General features: G+C 36.5%; 1 protein-coding gene across 8 annotated transcripts in view; it reads left to right on the top strand.

The window, feature by feature from the left end:
- The window catches only part of SMAD2 (SMAD family member 2), a 70,852-nt gene extending 49,044 nt beyond the window's left edge, over nt 1-21,808 (top strand). For 4 of the 8 annotated variants that reach the window (XM_054724462.1, XM_054724459.1, XM_054724460.1 and 1 more), the window contains 5 exons: nt 2,435-2,488; nt 4,056-4,268; nt 6,754-6,891; nt 7,065-7,209; nt 11,099-21,808. In XM_054724462.1, the coding sequence (XP_054580437.1) occupies nt 2,435-2,488; nt 4,056-4,268; nt 6,754-6,891; nt 7,065-7,209; nt 11,099-11,222 (674 nt within the window). In that variant the 3' untranslated portion in view covers nt 11,223-21,808. Of the gene's footprint in view, nt 1-2,434; nt 2,489-4,055; nt 4,269-6,753; nt 6,892-7,064; nt 7,210-10,381; nt 10,545-11,098 lie in introns of those variants that run through there. The other 4 variants (XM_054724464.1, XM_054724463.1, XM_054724461.1 and 1 more) reach the window with 3 other exon arrangements.
- The last annotated feature ends 2,650 nt before the right edge of the window (nt 21,809-24,458 follow it).

Raw genomic sequence — 24,458 nt, 5'->3', positions numbered from 1 at the left:
ATGTATATATGAATAACTAGTAGGTTAATTGTCAATTAACCTGTGTTTGTAAAAATGTTTCAAAAAACTTCTGTTAGTTAGTAAATTGTTACCTTAATTTAACTTTTAAAAGCTTTATATATATATATATCTATATATGTATGATTATAATGAACCTTACTTTTTGTAATTCCTAAATTCTTTTATCACATTTGACTGAACTCCTATTAGTCTAAATTAATGAACTGTAACTACTGGTCATTTCTGATAAGTATTTAAAAAGTTAAAAATTGGGCAGTTTCCTCCATGTCTGATAGTAGCTTTGTTTATTTTATAACAGCTTCAGGAAACAGCAGTGAGTTTTACTTTATTGTTCTAAATATATTTTGACCTTTCTTAGTTGTACCTGTTGGTACTTGCCAACAGATTTTTCAAAATGAGGAACAAAAAAAGAACCTAAGAACTTAATTTTGTTATGGAAGACTGTTCTCTTCTAAAAATTAATTATCATCTGTTCTCTACTTTTTATGGTTATAACAGTGTGGGGAGGGGAGGTACACAAGGGGGTCTGACCTGTCTTATTCTACATAGATGCCATTGCTATATATGTGAAGCTTGGGAGCTGTAGGTCATTTTTTTTTATATAACTTTCCCAAAAGGTACAAAAAATGATGATCAGAAGACAAAATTTATAATTACATGTAACTATTTAACAAATGTATTTAAATTAGTTGCATGGTATTGAGTGGTCTTGGTTTGTGTGTTTTTTTTGCTTTTTTTCTTCTTTGTCTATAGTTCTACCTTCTTTTTCTTATTTTGTATATCTGTGCCCTCTCCCCATATGTTCTTGATTAGCGTTAGCTTGCTTACCTAAAACTGGAAGACATGAGTAATTTTCTAAGAAAATATAACCTACCAAACTGACTCCAAAAAATAGAGCTATCAACTGTCATAGAAGAAATAGAGAAATGTCTTAGAATAAACCCTAGATAGTGTTTAACTGCAAACAATTTGACACTGGATCTCTATGAAACTATTAAGGAATGTTATTAAAATGCTCTTTAAACTGTTACAGAGCATAAGAAAGGCATACAGCTTCTAGATTATAATTATGAAGTAGCATAACATTGCAATCGCAGTGTAAATCTGCAGACCAGTATTGCTTGGGAGTATTGATGCAAAAATCCTAAATAAGCAGTGTTATCTCTCTCATCATCAAAGCCAGCATTATACTTAATGGGAAAATACTAGAAGTATTCTCTTTAAGAGTAAAACAAGAATATCCATTGTTACCACTGTTTTACCAAAGTGTGATACATCTCAAAATGCTTGATAAATTATATCACGTAAGTTTTTTTTTTTTTAATACTGCTTAATCAGAATTAGGATGAAGAGTCATAAAACAATCAAATATTTGCAACTCATAGCATGGAAGGGCTAACTAAGATGCCTAATACATAAAGAGCCTTTTATAGATCCCTAAGAAAAGTGATTAGAACCACAATAGAGAAAAGAACAAAGGAAAAGAACAGACCATTCACAGAAAGGAAATCTATACTAATAATAGAGGAATATGCAAATTGTCTGGGGTGTCATCATGTAATGACCAATCAGGACGGGCACGGGGCCGCGGTGGAGAGCTCTCAGCCTGCCTGCGCCACAGGTCCGAAGGGCGCGGAGAAGAAGGGAGAGCAGATAGGCAGGGTGATCAGGCCAAGAGGGGAGCTCAGATAGGTAGTTAGGGGGATCAGGCCAGGAGGGGAGAGCAGTTAGGCAGTTAGGGGGATCAGGTCGGCAGGGGAGCAGTTAGGGCCATCAGGCAGGCAGGCAGGTGAGCGGTTAGCCAGTGGTTGCGGATTGCGAGAGGGATCCCGGATTGGAGAGGGTGCAGGCCAGGCTGAGGGACCCCTCCACCCCTCCTGTGCATGAATTTCGTGCACCAGGCCTCTAGTTTGTATATAAAAAACAGGGAGCACAGAACAGAATATATTTGCTTATTTGGTTCATTTGATTATTTCTGGAAAAATACACTGGATGCCTTTGGGAAGGGGAACTCTGTGACTAGAAGCCAGGACTGTTTTACACCGTTTTTACCTTTTATATATTGAAGCCTCCAAAATTACACTCACATAAAGCAGCTGTTTATCTTTTTTAATTTATATTTATTGATTTTTAGAGAAAGAAACATTGATTTGTTGTTCCACTTATTTATGAATTCATTGGTTGATTCCTGTATGTATCCTGACCAGGGATCGAACTCATAACCTTAGCCTATCAGGACAATACTTTAACCAGCCTAGCTACCCAACCAGGACCAAGCAGCTGTATATTTATAATACTTGGGATGTAAATTATGTATTATTTGTGATGCTTAATTATAACCTATTTTATTACTTGGTCAGAAGTTCTGGAAATACTTTCATATCTGTTTTTAAATTAATTTCTTTTATTTCAGGATCCCCAGCAGAATTATCTCCTACTACTCTTTCCCCTGTTAATCATAGTTTGGGTAAGTTGCAAATGTTTTCCCTCCACTGTTTTAAACTGTATCACTTACTTAAATGTCTTCTCTGGTCATTATTTTATATATGAGAAAGGGAACCCAATAAATAACCAAGTAATTATTCAAATTAATGCTTTTTAAAAATGATACTGGTAATGTGCCTCAATATTATTAAACCGCTTTTCTACTGGCACATAAAAGAAATTAATAATCTGTTTATTCATGGAAACAATATTTTTTTTGTTTTTATTTTTTATTTATTTGGTGCCCTTGACCGGAATCGAACCTGGGACCCTTCAGTCCACAGGCCGAAGCTCTATCCACTAAGCCAAACCGGTCAGGGCAACAATATTTTTTAGTCACAGTAAATTTTATGACATTATGACTAGATATTTGTGGGTATGTTATTTTATGATATATATTGTAATAGCAATTATTAATATAAGAGGTAAATATATGTACACATAAAACAAATATGTGGTTTGGGGGCTATGTATATGTGAGAGCTAATGTGTATGTGCGCATGTTTGTGCACATGTGTGTATAGGTGTGTGCATATAAATATTCTGTAGTTTATTTTTGGACTTTATTTTATCTTGCTATTTCACAATTTCTCTTCATTTTACACATTTGGAATTTATTCTACAAAAAATGGTCATTTTTTTAAATGATATTCCTTGTGATGGTTTTTAATCAAAATCATAGAACTTAAATACATGTGATCCTAGTTTTCCCATGCAACATATAGATTTTTTTGATTCCATGTTCTGTTTCTATTAGCACATTCTTTGTATTTATTTACTTTTTGTTGGGTTTTTTTTGTGTGTAGGGGGGTGCTTTATATTGTAATTAGGGTAACCCCTGAAGATCTGATGTTAAAATAGACAAATGTCAAAAGTATGTCATTTTGTATCCTATTATTGTGACATTTTTCCTTCTTGTGGCCTAGACTATTAATTCTTGCTCCAGTTTTATTCCACTTAATTCTACCAAAAATTAGCTTTATTATGCAAATTGATTTACTTTATCTAGGATGGTTTTCTATTGAACAGGAACTAGTGTAAAACTACTAGGACAGTGGTCGGCAAACTGCAGCTCGCGAGCCGCGGTTTGCCGCTCTGTTGACTAATGAGTTTGCCGACCACTACATAAGGCATTACCCTTACCCAGAAGTTTTGACTTCCGGTTAAAGACATTATTACATTCTTGAAATGTTTTTTAAGTGTTTCCCCCTAAGGCAGTGGTCGGCAAACTCATTAGTCAACAGAGCGGCAAACCACGGCTCGTGAGCCGCAGTTTGCCGACCACTGTACTGGGAGAACAGATGATGCCCCATAAAGTCTAAAAAAAGAGGTTTGAAGATTGGATGACTTAATGAGATGGGGGAAATTGAAAATCTGGTATGTTCTACGGAAACTAGAGTTAATGACGTAGAAGTTAGGTCTACTTCCTGAGCTGTTGCCAGGATAGGCTGGCATAGAGCATGTAAAGGTGATAATATTCAATATATTCTTGGCTTGAATTGTTCACACAACATTTCTTACTCTTATGGGTTTGGTTTCCTCCGCCCTAGACTTGCAGCCAGTTACATACTCAGAACCTGCGTTTTGGTGTTCAATAGCCTATTATGAATTAAACCAGAGGGTTGGAGAGACCTTCCATGCATCACAGCCCTCACTCACTGTAGACGGCTTCACAGATCCATCAAATTCAGAGAGATTCTGCTTAGGCTTACTCTCCAACGTCAACCGAAATGCTACAGTAGAAATGACACGAAGACATATAGGTATGTTTTTGGGTTTTTTTCCCTGTGTGAAAAACCAATGCCATATACTCATAATGTGAGCATTATGTGGTTTACCACATCAAACGATTGTATGCAGAAAAGCCTGCCTTGTCTCTGTCAGTTTAAGTGCACAGCTTCACTGCTTTTAATAGATCCTGGTTATCCTGCCATCTGCAAACTCTTTGACTTCTCTTTATTTGGCATCTTTGACACTGGGAGGTCCTTCAATAAATAGGTGTTAAAATAACTTTACTTTGCTGAGTCTCTACCAATCATAAAATTGTCATGTTCATATTTTTTTTAACAAATGATGAATTTTTTTCAGTTCATTTATATCTAGTTTCTCCCTTCAGTGAGTTCATGTGTTAAATCTCACTTTTAATCTGAAGCAAGATACGTAAAATAAGAACTATTATTTCATGAAGCTCAAAAATAATCCACAAAGTATCTCAAAATGTGGTAGTCCCAACAACCTTTTACCAAGTTTGTGAGGTCAAAACTATTTTCATTAATGGTACTAGGATGCTATTTGCCTTTTCCACTGCCATCTCTCACACACAGTCAAGTATTCAGAGGCTAGATGGCATATGAGCTTGCAAGAGATTAAATGTACATTAAAGAGAATCTGTCGCTCTTCTGTTAAATTAGACATTAAAGAGATTTGCAAAAATACATTGCTACTCTGAGAACTATTTTTTTTTATTTACTTTGGAAAGGTCACTTTTTTTAAATAAACATGTTATTTATGTTAATATGTTGAGGGTTTCTTTATTTTAAGTGAATACTTTTTTTTAATCTTAGTTTTAATGTCTAGTATAGTAAGTTTCCATAGAAGTAAAACTGATAAATGATGCTGATCACTAAAGAGTGAGTGTGATACTGTAGAGTATTAGGGATTTAAGAGGTCTCTTACTTGGCTTCATGTGGAATTCCTCAAATCTTGCTTAATTTTTAAAATTTTGCGTATCTTGTTAGGATACCAAGGTAGGTGAGGAAGGCATCTGCATATCCACCCTACTTTAAAATATTCTTTTTTAACTTTTGATTTCTAGTTTATTAGATAGCCTGAAAATATCTTTATACTTTTTAGACTTACTGTTTTCCTGATGGTCAAGTAAATTATTATTTTTAAACACATATTCTGTAGTTATAAGAGAACAGGGCACCAGATTTTGTATTTATATATTAAATCTGGTTTGTTGGTTCTTTTATTAGCTTTGTGGGGGAGTTTTGTGTGTTTTTTTAATTGTATGACATACTATCATACACTGACCAGCCTGAAATAACACAAATTTATCATCTCACAGTTTCTATGGGTCAGAACTCCAGGGATGGCTTAGGAGTCTCCTCCGGGTCTCACAAGGGGAATCAAGGTGTCATCTGAACTGCCTTCTCATCTGAAGCTTGAGGTCCTTGTCCAACCACATGATTGTTGCAGAGTTCACTTCTTTGAACTTACAGTACCGAGGTCCTCATTTCCTGCAGACTGACAGCTAGTGGCTGCTGTCAGCATCTACAGTCCACATACATTCCTTGCCAGTAGACCTGCATTCATAGTCCCCACTGGAAAGTCCCTTGGGTTGACCATCTCTCAAACTTTGAATCATTTTCACCAGGGACAGCCCAATCTCTTTTAAGGGTATCGCCTGATTAAGTCAGGCCCACCAAAAATAAACTCTAGATAATTTAAAAAAAAATTTTTTTTATTGATTTTAGAGAGAGGAAGAGAGAAACATTGATGTGAGAGAGAAACATTGATTGGTTTCCTCCCGTATGCACCCCGACCAGGGACTGAACCAGTGATTTGGTGTGTACAGGACGATGCTCCACCAACTGAGCCACACCAGCCAGGGCTTGACCATTTTTACTACCTTTTTTTCTTAACTGTAGTGGGCTCTTTAAAGAAATACTATGTATTATAATGAAGGTATATTTCTCCAAACATTAGTTAATTCCTTTAAAATTAACTCAATTTCTTTTACTTAATTTTAAAATACATAATTGGTATGAAGTTTTTTATACTACTATCTGTGTACTTTTCTACATTGTTTAAATAGTTTTGATAAGCATGTATTATTTTTGCAAATCAATAAAACAATTGTTGAGAAATATTTGGGAAAATATACTGTAGCACAGTGGTCGGCAAACTCATTAGTCAACAGAGCCAAATATCAACAGTACAACGATTGAAATTTCTTTTGAGAGCCAAATTTTTTAAACTTAAACTTCTTCTAACGCCACTTCTTCAAAATAGACTCGCCCAGGCCGTGGTATTTTGTGGAAGAGCCACACTCAAGGGGCCAAAGAGCCGCATGTGGCTCGTGAGCCGCAGTTTGCCGACCACGCCTGTAGCATGTTAAGCATAACTATGGAAAATGTCATCTAAGTACCTTATATTATTTTAGTATTCCTCCAGAAGACTCTTCCAAAGTCATGCTGAAATAGTAAATGTTATAAAACTAATCCCATATGTATTTTGTTCTAGGAAGAGGAGTGCGCTTATATTACATAGGTGGGGAAGTTTTTGCTGAGTGCCTAAGTGATAGTGCAATCTTTGTGCAGAGCCCCAATTGTAATCAGAGATACGGCTGGCACCCTGCAACAGTGTGTAAAATCCCACCAGGTATGGATACAACAATGTAAATAAACCTTCTTTTTTGGTTGCTGTTAATTTTAGGAATCAGGAGATGATTTGCATGCTTGTATTCTAATATGTGTAGCCCTTTTAAAGCTATTTGCTTACAATGGTACTCTTTTTACACAATTATTATTATTTTTCACTTTTTTCCATCATAGGCTGTAATCTGAAGATCTTCAACAACCAGGAATTTGCTGCTCTTCTGGCTCAGTCTGTGAACCAGGGTTTTGAAGCCGTGTATCAGCTAACTAGAATGTGCACCATAAGAATGAGTTTTGTGAAAGGGTGGGGAGCAGAATACCGGTATGAAATACATATTCAGTTGTTAAGTTTCAACAGAATTCTTTTTTCCCCGCATTCTTTGCACAGTCCGGAGTTCACATGTATCTGTTTTCATTGAGGTTATGGAGTCAGTAGATCTTTATGTGAAATAAAAGAAAGTCGGAGGCCTCTAGATTAAAAATATAGTGAATTTCTGTTGCTGGCATTATAAAAGATAGGATTGAAACATGTATAGACATTCACTGTAACATAATATAGATTGTTAAATACCATAAAAAGGGATGTAAAGGAAAGATGATGTCAGTTCATAGAAGGAGGTGTGTCTTCACTGGAGCTCAGTGAAGGCTTCTGGTAGAGATGATGGAGATCATGTACATTCTAAGAGATGTACAGTATTTTAGTAGTCATAGCTATGAGGGCGTGGCAGATGGTGCTTCTGGCAATAAAATAGCAGTTTGCCTGGAGTGTATAGAAAATACAGAAGAAGAAGTCTGGACAAATAAGTTGAGACCACCTGAATATAAGGTTAGGAGTTGGAACTTGATTCAGTAATAGAAGGGGGTACTTATTAGGTGTCAGGCACTGTGCTTGTTTTAAATGTAGTATCTCATGTCTTTCAACATTGCTAAGAATTTCTGTTACTATCTTTTCTTTATGAGGTTGCAGTTTTTGTAATTAAAAAAATGGTTCAGACTAATACTTATTTGGAAATAGGCTTAGGAGAGATTTGATCATTTGCCCAAGGACACATTGTAAGTGGTGGAGACAGGACTTGAGGGAAGCTCTCCTTGACTCTTACCCTCTTTAAACATAGTGGTACCAGTTACGTAATTGAGTTTTACAAAAGCCTATTTGTCATCAAGGGGTAAGATAGATTATAATAGATTGGATTCCACATCAAAGAAAAGAAAGACTTTCTCAGCATATTAAAGAATGGAATTATAAGTAAAATACTTGACCTTTCTCCAGGTCATTTGCTTACTCTTTGAATGTCTACTTAAGAAGATGTTCATATAGTATAGCAATAGAATTCCACAGTTTGGGCCCTGAATTTATTTCATTTCATTTGGACTTGATTTCTGATCTTAAGTAAGTTGTGTGAGTTTGTTAGATTTGAGGTCTGTTGGTTGTATACTTCCATAAAAATATATTCTGTGCTGTATATTTATATCCTAGAATGAAGACTTCTCACTATTTTGTCCTAGTTATATTAGTAGAATAATTCATTTTGTGACTTTGCTGTAGTTTTCTTTGCTTTAACTATTTCCCTTTTGAGATGTGATACCTCTAAGGACTGCTGAATTCATTTTTTTCTTTTGGACTTGAATTGATCTGAGTTGATATTAAAATTAGATTCAAATAGTGCTATCTGATATGATGTTTTCAGGTCAGACCTTCTTTTCCCTTTCAAATGATTAGAATATTGCAGAACAAGGTAGAAAATCAGTTGAATTAAATATGAACTGAATAGATTAGGAAAATAGATTATAGGTCTCCCACTAAAAGCAGTTTTAATTGGGAGAGAGAGATACTGCCCTTCATTTACTGTGGACTGCCATTCTATAACCTAGAGATCATTTAAAATCTGTAATTATGAGAAGCAATAACATACAGTATGGCTTTATTGGTGTAGAGTCCGGTACATCTACTTGGATAATTAAGCTTTCTTGAAATTTACAATTCAAAATACCCATGTATCTGTGAACTGTGATTAGTTACCAGGAATCTTTTATCTTTAATGACTTTGGAACTGAAGAGGTAGTTCTTACTGTTGGACTTCTAAAAACGGTTTTTTCATTTCTTTAATGCCAGCTCAATTTCCAGCATAAAGTCAGGAATACAGTAAAACGGAAATATAGATGTGTAAGGAATTCATATTTTATTGAGAAATAAGTGAATCAGTACTGGAGTAACTAAACAGGTAGAGGGACGATGTGCCCAAATAGGTATAGCGACAGTCTTCTTAAACTTATTTCTACCCTTCAGTGACCTAGATTAAGAATTTTTTCCTGAAGGTTAAACTAATGTAGTAATGAAATGATCAGATTGAAAACAAACTGGGGAAAAACATCAGACTTCAGCAAAAATCCAAACTTCAGCACATAGCAAAATCAAAATTAAAAGAGATTTTGGCAATATGGCTGCCAAAGGTATGATCCAATGGAGAGATGAACGGCAATAGAAACTGTGAAGAACAAAACAAAAAGAATGAAGGGGAAGATGAGAAAGGGTCAGTCTTGCCTATATCTCATGGCAATTTGTAAAGTGTGCTTGTGCAATTTTAAGCTGCATAGATACTAGTAGACATAGTATCTAAATCAAAACAAGGCAATGAGGGTTTGGCTCAGTGGATAGAGCATAGGTCTGTAGACTGAAGGGTCCCAGGTTCCATTCCAGTCAAGGGTTGGATCCCCAGTAGGGGGCGTGCAGGAGGCAACCGATCAATGATGTTCCTATCATCTCTCCCTTTCCCTTCCTCTCTGAAATCAATAAAATAATAATAATAATTTTTTAAAAAACGCAATGAGTCTATACAGATCAGATTTGGACTATTGTGTTTTGTGTGTCATATTTTAGGAATGTCTTAGTATTTGTCTCAGACACTGAGACAAGGATTCAAGTGCAAAGAGTTTGTTCAGGAAATGGAGGAAACACTGGTAAGGAAGGAGGAAGTTGGAAGTGAGGTAGGGGAGGGAAGGCAGCCAGTATCATTATTAATCCATCTACTATAGCGGGTGGGTCACTAGTTTATTCCCTGAGGGAAACTTTGGAAAATGGTAAAGAACATTCAGAATTATCCCACCCAGAGGGAAAGGAAACAACATTTAAATGCCAATTCCTTTGTCATTGCTTGAAGGTTGCTCCTGGGGATATTAATTTTCTGGCACTTCTAGTCTGCTACACATGTGGACAGAGCCAAGAAGTTCTCAGGCAGATAAGTGCAGACACCTGCAGTTGGAAGATGTCTAGAGCAGCGGTCGCCAACCCCTGGTCCATGCACCAGTGGTGGTCTGTGAGGTCCGAAAGGTTGGCGACCGCTAGTCTAGAGAACACTGAAAAATCTGAAGGGCATAATGGGGCACTGAGACCCTCTGCTACAAAAAACCACATCCCTTGAAATACAGTTTTAATATATTGAGCATGTGTTGCTTGGAGGCGAAATGTTGATAATAGCCTTTTCTCATGTTTGTAGGGCTGTCACAAAGAAGCAAGCAGATTCACTGACTTGTATATTAAATAAAACAACTGAAATCAGTACATGGAAATGACAGGATGTCGTTGAACAATTTATGATTCCCAGACAATAGCCCTTTTTGTTGAAGTAGTAAGGATGTTTCTTATTAAAAGTCTGCATGATGTTGCTAAAAGGGATAGCATTGGCTTTGTCCAGGAAAGTAGAACTACTATAACTCTTAACATTTTGTGATGAGCTTGGGTCAGCATTTTGTTTTGGTATACTTTAACCCTGTTCCATTTAGACTTCATTTGGTATTTGAATATCTTTTATTCTGTAGTTGTTAAATAAGTAGGGTAACTATATATTCCTGTAAGCATGGGACAGTCCTGGTTTACGTCTCTTGCCCTGGCATGATTATTAATAGTGACTACATTCCCTCATAAAGGTGTCCCATTTTGGATGGTAAATAATAAGGTCACCCTACTAATTTTAATTTAAGGGGAAAAGAATGTATTTTATAAATCTTTTTAAAAGAAAAATGTCATTGAGAATACTTTGTTAGACTTTGAGGATTAAGCAGTTTTCAAAATAATTAGATACCCAAACTTGTTCAAAAGAATTTAGGTTTCAGTATATACCACTTTTTACTTTATCTAAATTCTTATTGCATGTAACTAAACATAGTCATGTTCTCTTAACTTCATAATTATTTGCTTGTATTCTCTTAAACAGAAGGCAGACGGTAACAAGCACTCCTTGCTGGATTGAACTTCATCTGAATGGACCTCTACAGTGGTTGGACAAAGTATTAACTCAGATGGGATCCCCTTCAGTGCGTTGCTCAAGCATGTCATAAAGTTCCATCACCAACCCAGTCCCATCAAAAGACTTACTGTAACAACTCTTCTGTCATAGTATTTGTGTGTGGTCCCCATGGACTGTTTGTATCCAAAAATTCAACCAAGAAAACAGCACTTGAGGTCTCATCAATTAAAGCACCTTGTGGAATCCGTTTCCTATATTCGAATATTAGATGGGAAAATTAGTGTCTAGGAATACCCTCCCATAAAGGAGGAAGAGAAGATTTTAAAGACTTACTGATGTCTTGTTGGGCATAAAATTGAGTGTCCCAAAGGCTTATTAATAACAGTAGTAGTTATGTGTACAGGTAATGTATCATGATCCAGTATCACAGTATTGTGCTGTTTATATACATTTTTAGTTTGCATAAATTAGGTGTTTGTGTGCTGCTTCTTGATTTAGGCAAGCTTTTATAAAGTTACAATACCTAATCTGTTATTCCCACCTCTCCGTTATTTTTGTGTGTCTTTTTTAATATATAATATATATCAAGATTTTCAAAGTATCATTTAGAAGCAGATTTCCCTTATAGAAAAACTAATTTTTCTGCCTTTTACCAAAAATAAACTCTTGGGGGAAGAAAAGTGGATTAATTTTTGAAATCCTTGACCTTAATGTGTTCAGTAGGTCTTAAACATTTGTTCTTGTTGGTTGGTTTGTTTGTTTACTGCTAAATTTCTATAACAAAGCCTTGCAGAAAATCTTTTCAAACCTCTTCTTCATTCCTACTTTTGTTCTGATACAAAAACAGAATAGCATGCCATCCATCGCCAGTAATGGTTGCACTGATAGTGGTTAAACTGCCAGCACCAGTTGCTTCTGGGGTACAGTAAGAATGCATATGGAGTAAGTTGCTTTGTCTTACACATTTCAACAGATAATACTTGACTTGTGTGACCTAGCAGTCTATTAATTTATCCTTACACCTCATAAAAAATACATAGGTGGCAGTTTAATTATTTTCAGGGATATGCTACACTTAATCCATTTATCCTTTTTTTAAAGCCAATCTAAAGATGTAAACACTTTTTTAAAAAGGTATTTTAAATGTTTCAACAGCAGACCTAGTGCTCTTTGATTTGAGTTTCACTTGATTTAGTTACCAGATTGTTTTATGAATGGACCTTTTGTAAATGTAATTGCACCTGCAGAATACCTAGAAAAGTGATGCTGAGGTGTGGTCAGCAGATAAGGGCCATCTGTTTTTAAAATATGTTGTATTCAATTTATAAAATCTCTTATTTTACATAATTATTAATGTAGAATTTTTAAAATTTGGGGAGAAGCAGTCTAGCAACTTTTTAAGCTTATAATCACCTACAGTCTGAGCTGTTCTTAACTAAAACTGAATATACGTTTGTTACTAGAATCGACCACACTTTATGCTCTACAGTAAGAGGAGCAGAAGCTCTGTGGGTAGTTCATTGTGCAGCGAGTAACTCTTAGGTCTAATGTGAAGTTATTGCTGTTTAAACATTACTTGTTTGCATCTCAGTAGAAATGAAAAATAACCACTCTTCCTAGGCCCCTTCTAGTAAATTTTTATATTTTTAGGATAAATATCTTAAGTACTTGTTTTTCGAAACCACAGTCACCTGTTTCTACAGGTGTCATTTTCAGTACTTTCAGCATTTGGTTGTTTTCTGTTAAGTATTCCTCATTTTCAAATATTTGTGTGTACATGCATGTATTCTTGTAAACGTGTAGTAAATTTTTACTCATTCAACAAATATTTATTGCTCACCTGTTATATGTGCCAGGAACTTTCTTAGCTTTTGGGTAAAGTTGAACACTATAACCCTTGATCAGCTTTTTTGTCTGTGAAGGAAATAAATAGGGTGATAGAGTATTACAGAGGGAAGGCTTCTCTAAGGAAGTGTTGCTTGCACTAACACTTGGCGTGAGAAAGGAGCAAGTGGGCATTACTGGCAAAGAGAATGGCATGATATGCAAAGGCTCATTTTAGAGGAAACTCGTTAGTTATGAATGCTTTATATGAACACCTCTACACAGATCCGAACTTGAGGATCAGAATGGTTCTACAATTTATAATAGTTGAAGGTGGCCTTATTTTGTGATAGACTGTATCATTCTCAGTAATATTTCTTCTTTGTCGAGCCCTTGCTGAAAAGTTCATCATTTGTCATACCATTTAACAACCCCTTCTTTAAATCGGCCCTGGGCAAGTTTTCACCATTGTGGTGTCTGGCTGCTTGCTTCCAGACTTCTTGCTGCTCACTAATTACTACTTCTACAGGACATCTTGTGATTTGTGTAAATGTCCCACTTATTACCACCGCAGATCTGCTGGAGATAACAGGGGAGTCTCTGCCCTTTGCAGGTGTTTATTGAGAACTTGGGAGCAGTTCTGGGGACAGAGAATAACTTGGAAACTGGTGGAAGGTCTTGGCAGTCACTCTTGCATTGATACATTAAGTGAAGCAGTGCCAGTCACAGCATGCCAATATGGAGCTCAGCTCCAGGTGCAGTGGAGTTCTGTGCCACCGGAAGCTGGGACTCAACTCTTAGGAGGCACCTGTTGTATTGAGCAGTTATACCTGTCGAGCAGTTGGCTTTATGGTGGTGACTACATTTTTGTGAATATATTTAATGGTCATGGTCATGTTTGTTTTTTACTTATAAATTGTTTATTTCTGGAATTTTCCAGACCATGGTTGATCAGGAGTAACTGAAACCACAGAAAGCAAATCAGCAGATAAGGGGGGACAACTATAGTTAACAGAAAGGCAAAATTATCCCATGTACATTAGTGATACAGATGTTTTTAAGTAATACCTCCCTAAAGTTTTTTTCAAGATACTGAACCCAAAAAGCATTTGTTTATCTGCTTCTCTTCATATTCAGGTAGCCCCCAAATATACAGCAGTTTCTTGGGCTGTTCACAATTCAAATTTCTTAGAATATTTTAACCAAAGAGCATCTGCAGTGCCCAAGTAGTAATCCCAACCATCAGCTTTTTCCCGTATTTGCTTTTTAATTGGATGCTGTTTTTGCATTCTGTATTGTCTACAGTGGCCTCTTAACATGGACCTTTTCTTTTTCCCCCCCTTTATAGGGACTGTTTTCATTCTTCATGGTGAAATCTCTTCTTTGTTGAATTTTGTTTTTCTTTGAATTAGCAACATTATTTAGAACTTCTTCACAGTGCTAGTAATTTCTTCAACTCAACAAAGTGAGAATTGAAGGACCATGCTGTCTGTCACATTTAAGTGAATGGTGGTTTTCACAGTGGATTCGAATCCATAGAGACACCTTAGGGCTGGTGATGTGCCCACTGATTTTGGTCTAACCAGTGGCAGTTTCATTTCAGTTCTATATTGAAGTTCTACAGAGATTTGTTAAAAAGTTTTATTGCTTAAAAAATAGTTTGAAAAGTTTATGCTGTTTAAAATTAGAGAAAACTGGATATCAGCCCACTTTTGGGAATAATTCCGTGTTCTTTTCTCATCCCACTTTAAAGAACTTTCCTGATTAGGTTTGAACTAATTATGCTAGTTATACATTATGGTACACATTTATTCAGTAAACATTTAATGATGCCTATTCTTTACCTAGACACTGTGATAGGCATCTATACTAATAAAAGGGTAATATGCTAATTAGACCAGACATCTTTCGGTCATCCTTCCAGACGTCCTTTCTGACAAAGACACAGTGGCGGGGGCCGAGGCAGAAGCAGTTAGGGGCGGCCAGGCTGGCAGGAGAGCAGTTAGGGGGCAACCAGGCCAGCAGGGGACCAGTAAGGGGGTGATCAGGCCGGCAAGCAGAGGCAGTTAGGGGCGATCAGGCAGGCGAGCGGTTAGGAGCCAGCAGTTCCAGATTGCAAGAGGGATGTACCTGTGGGATCAGGCCTAAACTGGCAGTCAGACATCCCCCAAGAGGTCCTGGATTGGGGAGGGTGCAGTACCGGACTGAGGGACCACTCCCCACCCCCGTGCACAGGGCCTCTAGTTGAGTAATAAAAAGATAACTGGGATTTGGTCCTGATCGTCAAGCTGTGTTTAGCTTAGTCTTGTGGGAGTTACTTTCTCTCTTGGGACCTGTCTTGGCAAGAAGAAAATCTGCCTAGTTTTTCTTGAAAGCTAAATAGTCTTATTCTGTATTCTTACTCTTATTCTGTATTCTAAGTTTATATTTGCAAGTTGTGAATGCCTGGGGTGTTTTGTGTGTTTTTTTTTAACCTTAAACCATATCCAATTTTGCTTGATTCATTGGTCTTTTAAACATTGTCAGATTTTCTCTTTTGTTGTTAATATTATTGTAATTTCACTTGATTTGTACCTTTATTGTCAGTTTCATCAAGACTAAAACTTTGAAGATGAAATACAATCAGTCTAGTATCTTGTTAATTGAAATCAAACAAGAGTATATACCCAGTTAGTTTCTCTACCTCTTCCAAAAACTGTACAAATATGCTTTTAGGATATTTCTGTCTTTTTAAAAAATAACTAATTACTTTGAACATTCATTCAATAATAGGGACCCTCCTGGTTGATGGTGGGATATAAAGTAAACAAGACAATCTTTACTTAAAACTTGTCTCATGTGCAGTTGCTTTCATAACAAACATTTCAGTTTCACAGTTTGCCCCACTTCATTATCACCCCCACCCCACGCCCCGTATCTCTTTAGATAACTTAGTAGTCTGTGGACATAGAAACACACTATCTTTTTTTTAATTTTACTCTGATCTAAGGCATTGATGTCTAGACATAACAAATTATTGCCCATTTTCATTCTGCCATGAGCTTTTACTTTGCTAAATCCTTTATATTTATCAGCTGACTTTTATTCTTTCTCCCCTTCTCTTGAGATATGTCCCTAATGGTTTTGCTGATTGCCCTCTTCCTTGCCAGTTGTGTTTTTATCAGCGTACATCAGAATGTTTCTCTCCTTTGACTTTTACAAAAGACCAAAAAGGATGGTGCTATTCATACCCAGGGTTCTAATTTCTTTATAAAGGTTGATATTCAAATTGGCCCATCACTTGATGGGAGAAATTATCTTCAGTTTAATGTCTTTGTGACTAGCAAATAGCAAGTCATCAGGTTCTATTTTAACTTATGTTTTGGTTTATGAACTTTTCTGGCAGTCGCAGGCCATGTTTTTCCTACAATATTGGCCCTGTTTCCACCTTGGAGCACATTGGATTGTCGCATTTAGCACAGTCAAGAGTAATGACGATAGTGTGTGGTCTCTAAAGGCAGGCAGAATACTATTATTGAGTTCCTTTTGTATCTTCCTTTTCAAGCTTTCCATGGATATGTTGACTGTTCAGACTACTTTGTTTTATGTATGGGGATTGTGGGACAAATGATCTCTGGGTGTGGAATTCCTGTGTTTGTAGCCTCAGCCAGGAAATGGGAACTATACTAGATCTAGATGGCCTTTATAACTTGTCTAACGTTTTCACATAATTCCTCAAGTAGTAACTGTTTTATCTTGGATATTATAGCTAACTTTATAGATAGAATAACTGCCTTAAATCTTTTTAGTAGGAAATAAACTATATAATGTGTGTGTATGGATTTATATATACATACATGTACACTCAAAAACCTTAACGTAAGGATCATTTATCTGCATATATTTTTAAAATATTGAATGCTTCTCTTGCTTTACTAGAAAGTTCTTAATTTGCTTGCAGACATTTTCCTTTCATGGACAGACCATCAGAGTAATTATTTTTATTCTGCTAGAGTCCTAATTTGGTGGTTCAGTTAGTATACCGTTTTTAGGTACAGTGACAATTAAGAATCATAACAAATTCATTAACATCAAATAAAGCTCTGCTATATATCCCTTAATTAAATTATTGTACATTCAGTGGTCTCTGGGAGGTACTAATTTAGGGTTAACTTTTTAAAAAATGTTAGATGGTGGCTCCCCACCCCCTGCCTTTAATTCTTTTCCCTTTGGTATAAGGTAGTTGCTTAAGATACCCTGGGAAGTACCACTACCACATTAAGTTCTCCTGTATTTAAGGGGAGCCGGAAGATTGCAGACCTGATTTTCTTACCTGTGCCCAACAGAAATGGACTTTCCAACGTACTTTCGGTCGTCTCTGATTCACAGAGGATCTGACCAGAGTATATTAGCCCCAGTTAATTTCAATATCAGTTGCTTTGCCGTCGTGAGATCCATAATAGACTCAAAATTTCACCGGTAGTTGAGATGGAGGACCCCTTGTAAGAATAATGCCACTGAGAATGGGAGTGAGAAGGATTCATTAACTGTACACAAAGGACTTTTAGATTTTTCTTGCAAAAATATTCCTGAAAAAATGATGTTCTCCTACCCTTCAAGGGGAAAAATAAATAAAAAGTTCTTAATTTCTCCAAATTTTCCAGTTTGCTTTTCTGAGTTGGGAATAAGGATTTGCTTCCTATTTCTAATAAAAAGATGATAATTTATGGAATAATGAAATCCACAATATATTGATTTATAAGAACAAAAAGTAAAGTTTTAGAATTGTATAAATAACATTTTCTATTTCACACTCTACTGTTCTTTCTCCCTCTGGCTTTAAAGCATTTGGCTATTTACAATGTTAGTCACTAGGGAACTTGGCATATTTCTGGTTCTATATTAAGTTCTACCCTTTACATTACTGCAGCATAGAGCTGGTTCTAAACATTTGTCTGTAGGAAAAGAAGTCCTTCTAAAGTCTCTTTTCTTCCAAAGAGATTTTCCTTTTTTGAATAAGTCCCTAAGAAAATACCTGTCACTTTCATTAAAGTCCTATTTCTTGGCAAAATGCAGAACCCAAATTGGTCATTTCTTAGATCACCTTTACCTCAGGCTTCATTTTTTCTTTTTTGACCCTGACCTTTAAGGCATAAATATTTGTATCTTTTTATTAGTGATAGTGAAACGGTGACACTAACCATTTTTATACAAGAGGGCAAAACAAGAAAAACTACAGAGATTAAGATGAAAGCAGTTCTGTACTTGTTGAACTAGATCACAGCATTGTAGGCAAAATAAACCTTCCATATCTCAGAATATTCTTTTTGCCATTTCCTCCCAAGGCCAGACCCTCTGGTGGAGGGAGCACTGTTAAAAGTAACATAATTCAGGGCCTTTGGGTCTGAGGGAAATAATCTCCAGTTGGTGGTAGTCTTTTCAGTATATGAAGCAAGAATGTGGGAAATGGTTCGCAACAAGTGCTTTCACCTAAAAAATCGTGAAAAGACATATAAAACTGGATTATTCACTTAGCTCTGAAAATTTCAAAAAAATACAGCAAAATACTGTATAATTCTGGACAAAAACAATTGTTAGGATTTGTCTGAAGAGAGTTTGCAAGAATGAACTTAGATGCACTGTTCACAAATGTGTTGAAGTACTACCAACTATTCTTAAAATTGACAACTTTAAGACATTTATGGACTCTTAGGAAATAGCCATTAGCAAGTGTTCTAAAAATATTTATGAGCTGATGCCCACATAGGTAGATTTATGCTCTTGAAACTTTATCTTTTCTCTAGAGATACCAAGGGAGGAGTGAGTGGTATTTTTAGGGTGAGCATTTGCCCTGGTGTGCCTGGGCTGGGGTTCCCTGGATGTGGCACTTCCAATTCTAAACCCAGGAAAGTCCTAGGCACCCCAGGAGCTGATCACCCTAAGTATTCTTGTGATTGACCCTCAGTCCCATAAATGGCTGTAATAGTTGTAATGAAATTCAGCTGCACTGTGGCTGTCAACGTTTCCAATACTTGAATATGTGCCCTTCAATCACTTATTACTGTGGATGGAATGTGAGATTTCTAACAACAATTGCTATTAACACCAGTTGGTAGTGAGACTAACACTTAAGACATCCAAGGAAGGTGACTAGTGGTTTAATGAAGATAGAGAAGAGGCAACTAGATAGTTAAGTTCTGCAGATCCTGTGTGTATATTTAAGTACCAGTCACATTTTGATGGGGTTAATGTAATCTGAAATTTAAATTTTTCACAATGAAAATTAAATGAAAACTGGGTGGATTTCTTCTCTCTTGAGGGAAAATATGGCCTTTGATACTCTGTCCTCTACATTCCCCAGACTTTTCCGGCTAAAAAAGCCAGAATGTGGTGTTACATATATTTTCCATAAATGTATTGAGATTACTAAATGCATCAGCCACTGGCAGGTGAACGAGCTGGTAGCCTGATCCAGACTGAGCAGTGCCCTCAGTTTCATAGCCTCCTACCCTCAGGTGCTTACCAGCTAGAACACCGACCGCGGGAGGTGAGATTTTTTTCTAATACGGCATTAATTTTGTAATGCAATATGATGGATGCAGAGTCTGTTCTTGTTTCCCTGTGGTAGTCTTCAGATGCTGCATTCTCTGTGCACTGTGATGTAGATGGTAGATGTATTCTTTGTAAGCTTTAATCCTGTGATTGTCAAAAGTACGATGTTCCATTTTTAAAAATTAAACAATAAGCTGAGGCTTTATTACAGCTGGTTTTCAATTTAAAATTGTGAAAATACTGATTTTCTTTCTCCCCACCCACACCAAATATTTTAGTCTATTTAAAGTACAAAAAAAAAGTAGTTCTACTTAAGAAAACATTGCTTAAGTATTCTGTGATTTCTGGTCAATTTTTATGTGTGTGTGTGTGTGTGTCTGTACATGCTTTCACTTTTTACCTTGTTTGCTCTCTACCTGTGTTAACAGTACTATCACCTTTGAAAGTTCAGTTTTTCTTAGCATTAAAACAAAAAGCCATTTTGAGTTGCTTACCATGTTATTATGGGACTAATTTTTAATTGGTTTTGACTTAAATTGAACTTTTTGTTAGAAGGGGTTATACTTTGCTGTACATGCCCTAAATTATATGGAAACAAAAAAATTCTGTGTGTGTATTTCACATAATGGAGGTCTGACTAAGAGTACATATATATTTTTTTAAGTTTGGTATTATATATGAAATTAATCCCACTCCCCTGGCAGACAGATATGCATTGCTTAATATATGCCCCCCCCCCAAATACACAGCACCTCCCCACACAGTTCTAGTAAGTTATGCATTTTAGTTTACTTCAGAGTGTGCCTGTGCCAAATTAATGATCAACTACTGTAAACAGACTAGAAGGTAAAATTCACATTTGCTCTTAAAATGTGCTCTTAGCAAAAATGCAAATGTTATTTTTTAAAGACTCCATTGAAAAATATTAGATGGGAAATAGTGTAGTCATAATTAGTTCTATCAACATCATGAAATAATTGAAAAAGTTAGAAAGACTTTTTAGATCAGTCAAACTTCCTTTGTCTTGCAGGAGCTCAATTCCTAGGATGAATCAATCATGTTCTGGTTAGCAGACTGTTTTCTTCAAACCATTTAAAACATAATGCTTTAGGATGCAACAAAAGGGACCTCAAAAGCTAAAATGCACTATCCTACTTGGCATTGAACAGCTCAGGGATTAGCACTTGTTCCATCAACAATTTTTTATTGGTGGAGAACCCATTTAAACAAATTCTGTTTAAATTGTTATACCATATTCCTCTGTAAATAACCTGAAAGGAATCTTCCAACATTGAACTTACAGTATCACTTCAGTTGACACACCAGCAGAGATTCTTTTCCACTGTCACCTCTCCCTGGGAGCATCCTGCCAATCAGCCTGTTGTGACACTTGTTACCTGCATGGGGAGGTTTCTGTAACAACCCTCGTGTCTAATGGCACATTCCTCAAGAGGCGGAAGAGTAGGGGAGGAGTATTATGTTGTATGTTTGGGCTTTCTCCTCATTGGTAAATGCTTTTTTTCTCCTTGTTTCAGAACAGATTGGAAGCCCCTTAGTGTGGGAAGCAGGCATGTCAGTATCAAACAGGTGTACTCCAATGCAGTCTTTTTAAGCACCAAAGGGTTGAGACCAGGTTCTTTTGCTCTTCAAGAACATAGTTACACCATAAGGTTGTGTAGCTTTCTTTTTAAGAGACATTCTTTTTATCAAAATATACAAGATGAGCCCAACCTGAAAATTAAGTTCACAAATGTAGGAATTCAGAAGAAAATGTAAAAGGGGTACATCAAAGTTATTTTCTACAGTGAAAGTGGTATGGAAATATTTGTTGAATTTATCAAATTAGTAAAAGAAGCAAAAGTCATGCTAGTTTGCACATAGGAAGGCATAATACTTGACCACCACGTTAATAGAAGGCAAGAACATTGAATCAGACTTACGGGTAACAAGTTCAGGGGTAAGCCAAAACAGACTAAGTGTGCCCTTTTAAGAAGCTACAAGATGTGTTACTGTGCTCCAGGCCAAGCTACATGACCTTATTGGTTATGGAATACTTTGAGATAGGCATTTGCCAATTTTTACAATCTAAGTAAGTGGCTGCCTCTACACCCTCCTTCATGCTATGTGATGATAAAGTCACTTCGAAAGTTTTTCAAGTAGTTTAAGGAAGATACCACAGAGGAAGGAGAGAAGGTGCTTCTGAACGATGTGCTGGAAGAAGATGGACAAAATACCATTTAAGAACAGTCCTCAAGGATGCATTGAATTGGGATAGATGGAGAGGACATTTGAAGCCAATAAAAATGAAGTCTTGGAACAGAACTCTTGTTTTTGAGTCTGAATGTGTATGTATGCTGGACCTGAGCTGCTGTGTGTGGTGAGTATAAAACTGACAACCACATGCTACCATGAAGCCCGTATCTAATAATAGAGCCTAGACTTCCAGGAGGTAAAAGCCGCAGATACACCTTGGGTTTCAGAGTCTGCAATGAGACTGCTGCAAAACAGGCAAGCTAGAGCACAGGACAGAATAGCAGCCATACCCCCAGCCAAGGGTGGGCTGGTGGTTTGGGGGAGGGGAAGGAGTTGAAATGTGTGTGTGTGAAGTGAAACTTGGTGCTCACAAGATTATTAATCTAGAGAGCCCTCTGAAATTTTGTGCAGAATTTTGTATTTATGTAGTTTTTCTGCTGTGAGGTAGCAGTGATCAGATACCTTAACACTGCCCTACAGCAAGCAATTGAGACCTCTTATCTTGAACTTAAGTTAGAATTTACTGATTTTGAATCTTGTTACAAGTCTTTTTCCGTGAGAGATATTATCTCTATATTTGCTCACACTATTTTAAATATAAATGCCATATAAATAACATTTTAATACATATGATTGCCCACTTTTAAGTGATGGTGTGCAGTTTTTAAGTATGTTTGGGCTGCAGTGGGACAATGAAGATTTAAATAAGCCTAGCCTAATATTTGAAATAAAAATATTTTAGGGTGGCCTTTTTATATTCAAAACAAAACAGATTAGTGTCTTTGTTTTACCAAGAACCACAAGCTACTTCCAACTTTTAAATTAAGATCTTGAATAATAAGCATGTGGTATCACTATGTTTTAAAAATGTGCTTGGTCAATCAACAAATACATTTTCTAAGGAATTGAATCTTAGATAATTGAATGCTTTCATCTGTAACAGAATTAGTAGCCTGCAAACCACTGTGGTTTGTTTTTTTGGGTTTTTTTTTCTATGCTCTGAAATTGTTGAAGGGTGAAATTTTCTGCTACAAGTTACCTGCATAAAAGACATTTGAGGGAAAGAAAATCCAGTTTTTAAATTCTAAAATGACAACTACTGACAAAATGTTTTATTCTAAAAGTTTAACTACTCTTTAAAGCATTATTTTCCTGTCAGTTCTAGTATCCTCAGCTTAAATTTAACATAAGTGTAAAATCAAATACTTTAAAATCAAGCTAGATTTGGTAAATTAAATTTGGAGTACAAAGTTTCTAGCAATGCCGATATAACATCTCGTATGGTTTGATTTTCATTTGCCAAAATGTCAACTTCGTTCCCTCTATGTCCTGCTTCCCTCTTTTCCAGTTTCCTCCTACAGCTCCCCAGCAATTAAAGAACCTTAGAATAATGCCTTATCTCAGAATATTTAATTGATTTGTTTCTATATCTTTTTTAGAGCCCAAATCATAAAAGGCAGAGATATCTAAGAATCTGGCTTGTTTCAACATTATTTTAAAAAATCACCTTTAAAAGTAAGTTCAGCCCTAGTTGGGTTGGCTCAGTGGGTAGAGCATTGGCCTGTGGACTAAAGGGCCCCGGGTTCGATTCCGGTCATGGGCACATGCCCGGGTTGTGGCTCAATCCCCAGTAGGGAGTGTGCAGGAGGCAGCCAATCAGTGATTCTCTTCATTAATGTTTCTCTCCCCTTCTCCCTTCCTCTCTGAAATCAATAAAAATATATTGAAAAAAAATAAAAATAAGTTCATATTTTGTGTATCCACTATTTCTAATTGATAGTTGCATGGGTGTACTTTTTTCTAATTAGTGTCACCACCAGGGAATCTTGAAATTTACAATTTACATAATTAGTGATTGGCTGAAGAGGGATATTGAACATAAAATCCTTTAAAACAGGGAAACGGTGGAGTGTCTGTCTATATGATTTTGTCTCTGGTTGTGGGGGTGTTTTTCAACTGGGAATAGGAATATTTTAAAGGCCATTTAAGCAGCAAGAATGCTAAGAGTGGAATGCTTGAAGAAAACAGTCCTGTAATGGTCAAATATTTCAGTTATCTTGGATGATGGAATAAAAACTCATTTGCCCCCCATCAATTGCCTTCTTTAAACGAGTTTTTTTCTGTCTTTAATGACTTTGGACAGAATAACATTCTGCTAGTTTTAAACCTTAGTTATTTCTGATGTAATGGAAAATGCAACTGGTCTCAGACTTCTCGTTTGGGCCCTGATTCTGCCAATTTATGATGACTTTAGATATATCATTTGATCATTGTGCCTCAAGTTTTTCATTTCCTCAAATTCCCCCAAATGAGGAAGTTATTTTTGAGGGAGGTTATGAGGCATTAAATGAGAGCCCTTGGGAGAGTACTTTGCACAAAGTAGGTGCTCAGGTGACTGAATCTGGTGTCTACAGAGTGTCAGGAGATGCTAATAATGAAGGTCTTTACTACCAAATCTTCCTCTCAGAGAAGTTGCGAGAAGAGATGTCACACTCAGATGTCAAATAAATGAAAAACCTGTAGCAATTATCTGTTGCCACAAAAGTAATGTATAGCAACCACCAAAATCCAGTGGTTTGCATCAGTGAACATGCACTCAGCGTATGAGAGCAATGATTTAGGCTGGGCGGCTCTGGGCAGTGTTTCTAGTCATGCCTCGGGAGTCTTGCAAAAGGGGTTGGCCTTGACTGGAGCCACTCAGCCCTATTCCACATTTTTC

Source organism: Eptesicus fuscus, chromosome 12 (assembly GCF_027574615.1).
Source record: "Eptesicus fuscus isolate TK198812 chromosome 12, DD_ASM_mEF_20220401, whole genome shotgun sequence".
In the NCBI taxonomy this organism is placed as follows: domain Eukaryota; kingdom Metazoa; phylum Chordata; class Mammalia; order Chiroptera; family Vespertilionidae; genus Eptesicus; species Eptesicus fuscus.
This window is presented reverse-complemented; position numbering and strand designations above follow the sequence as displayed.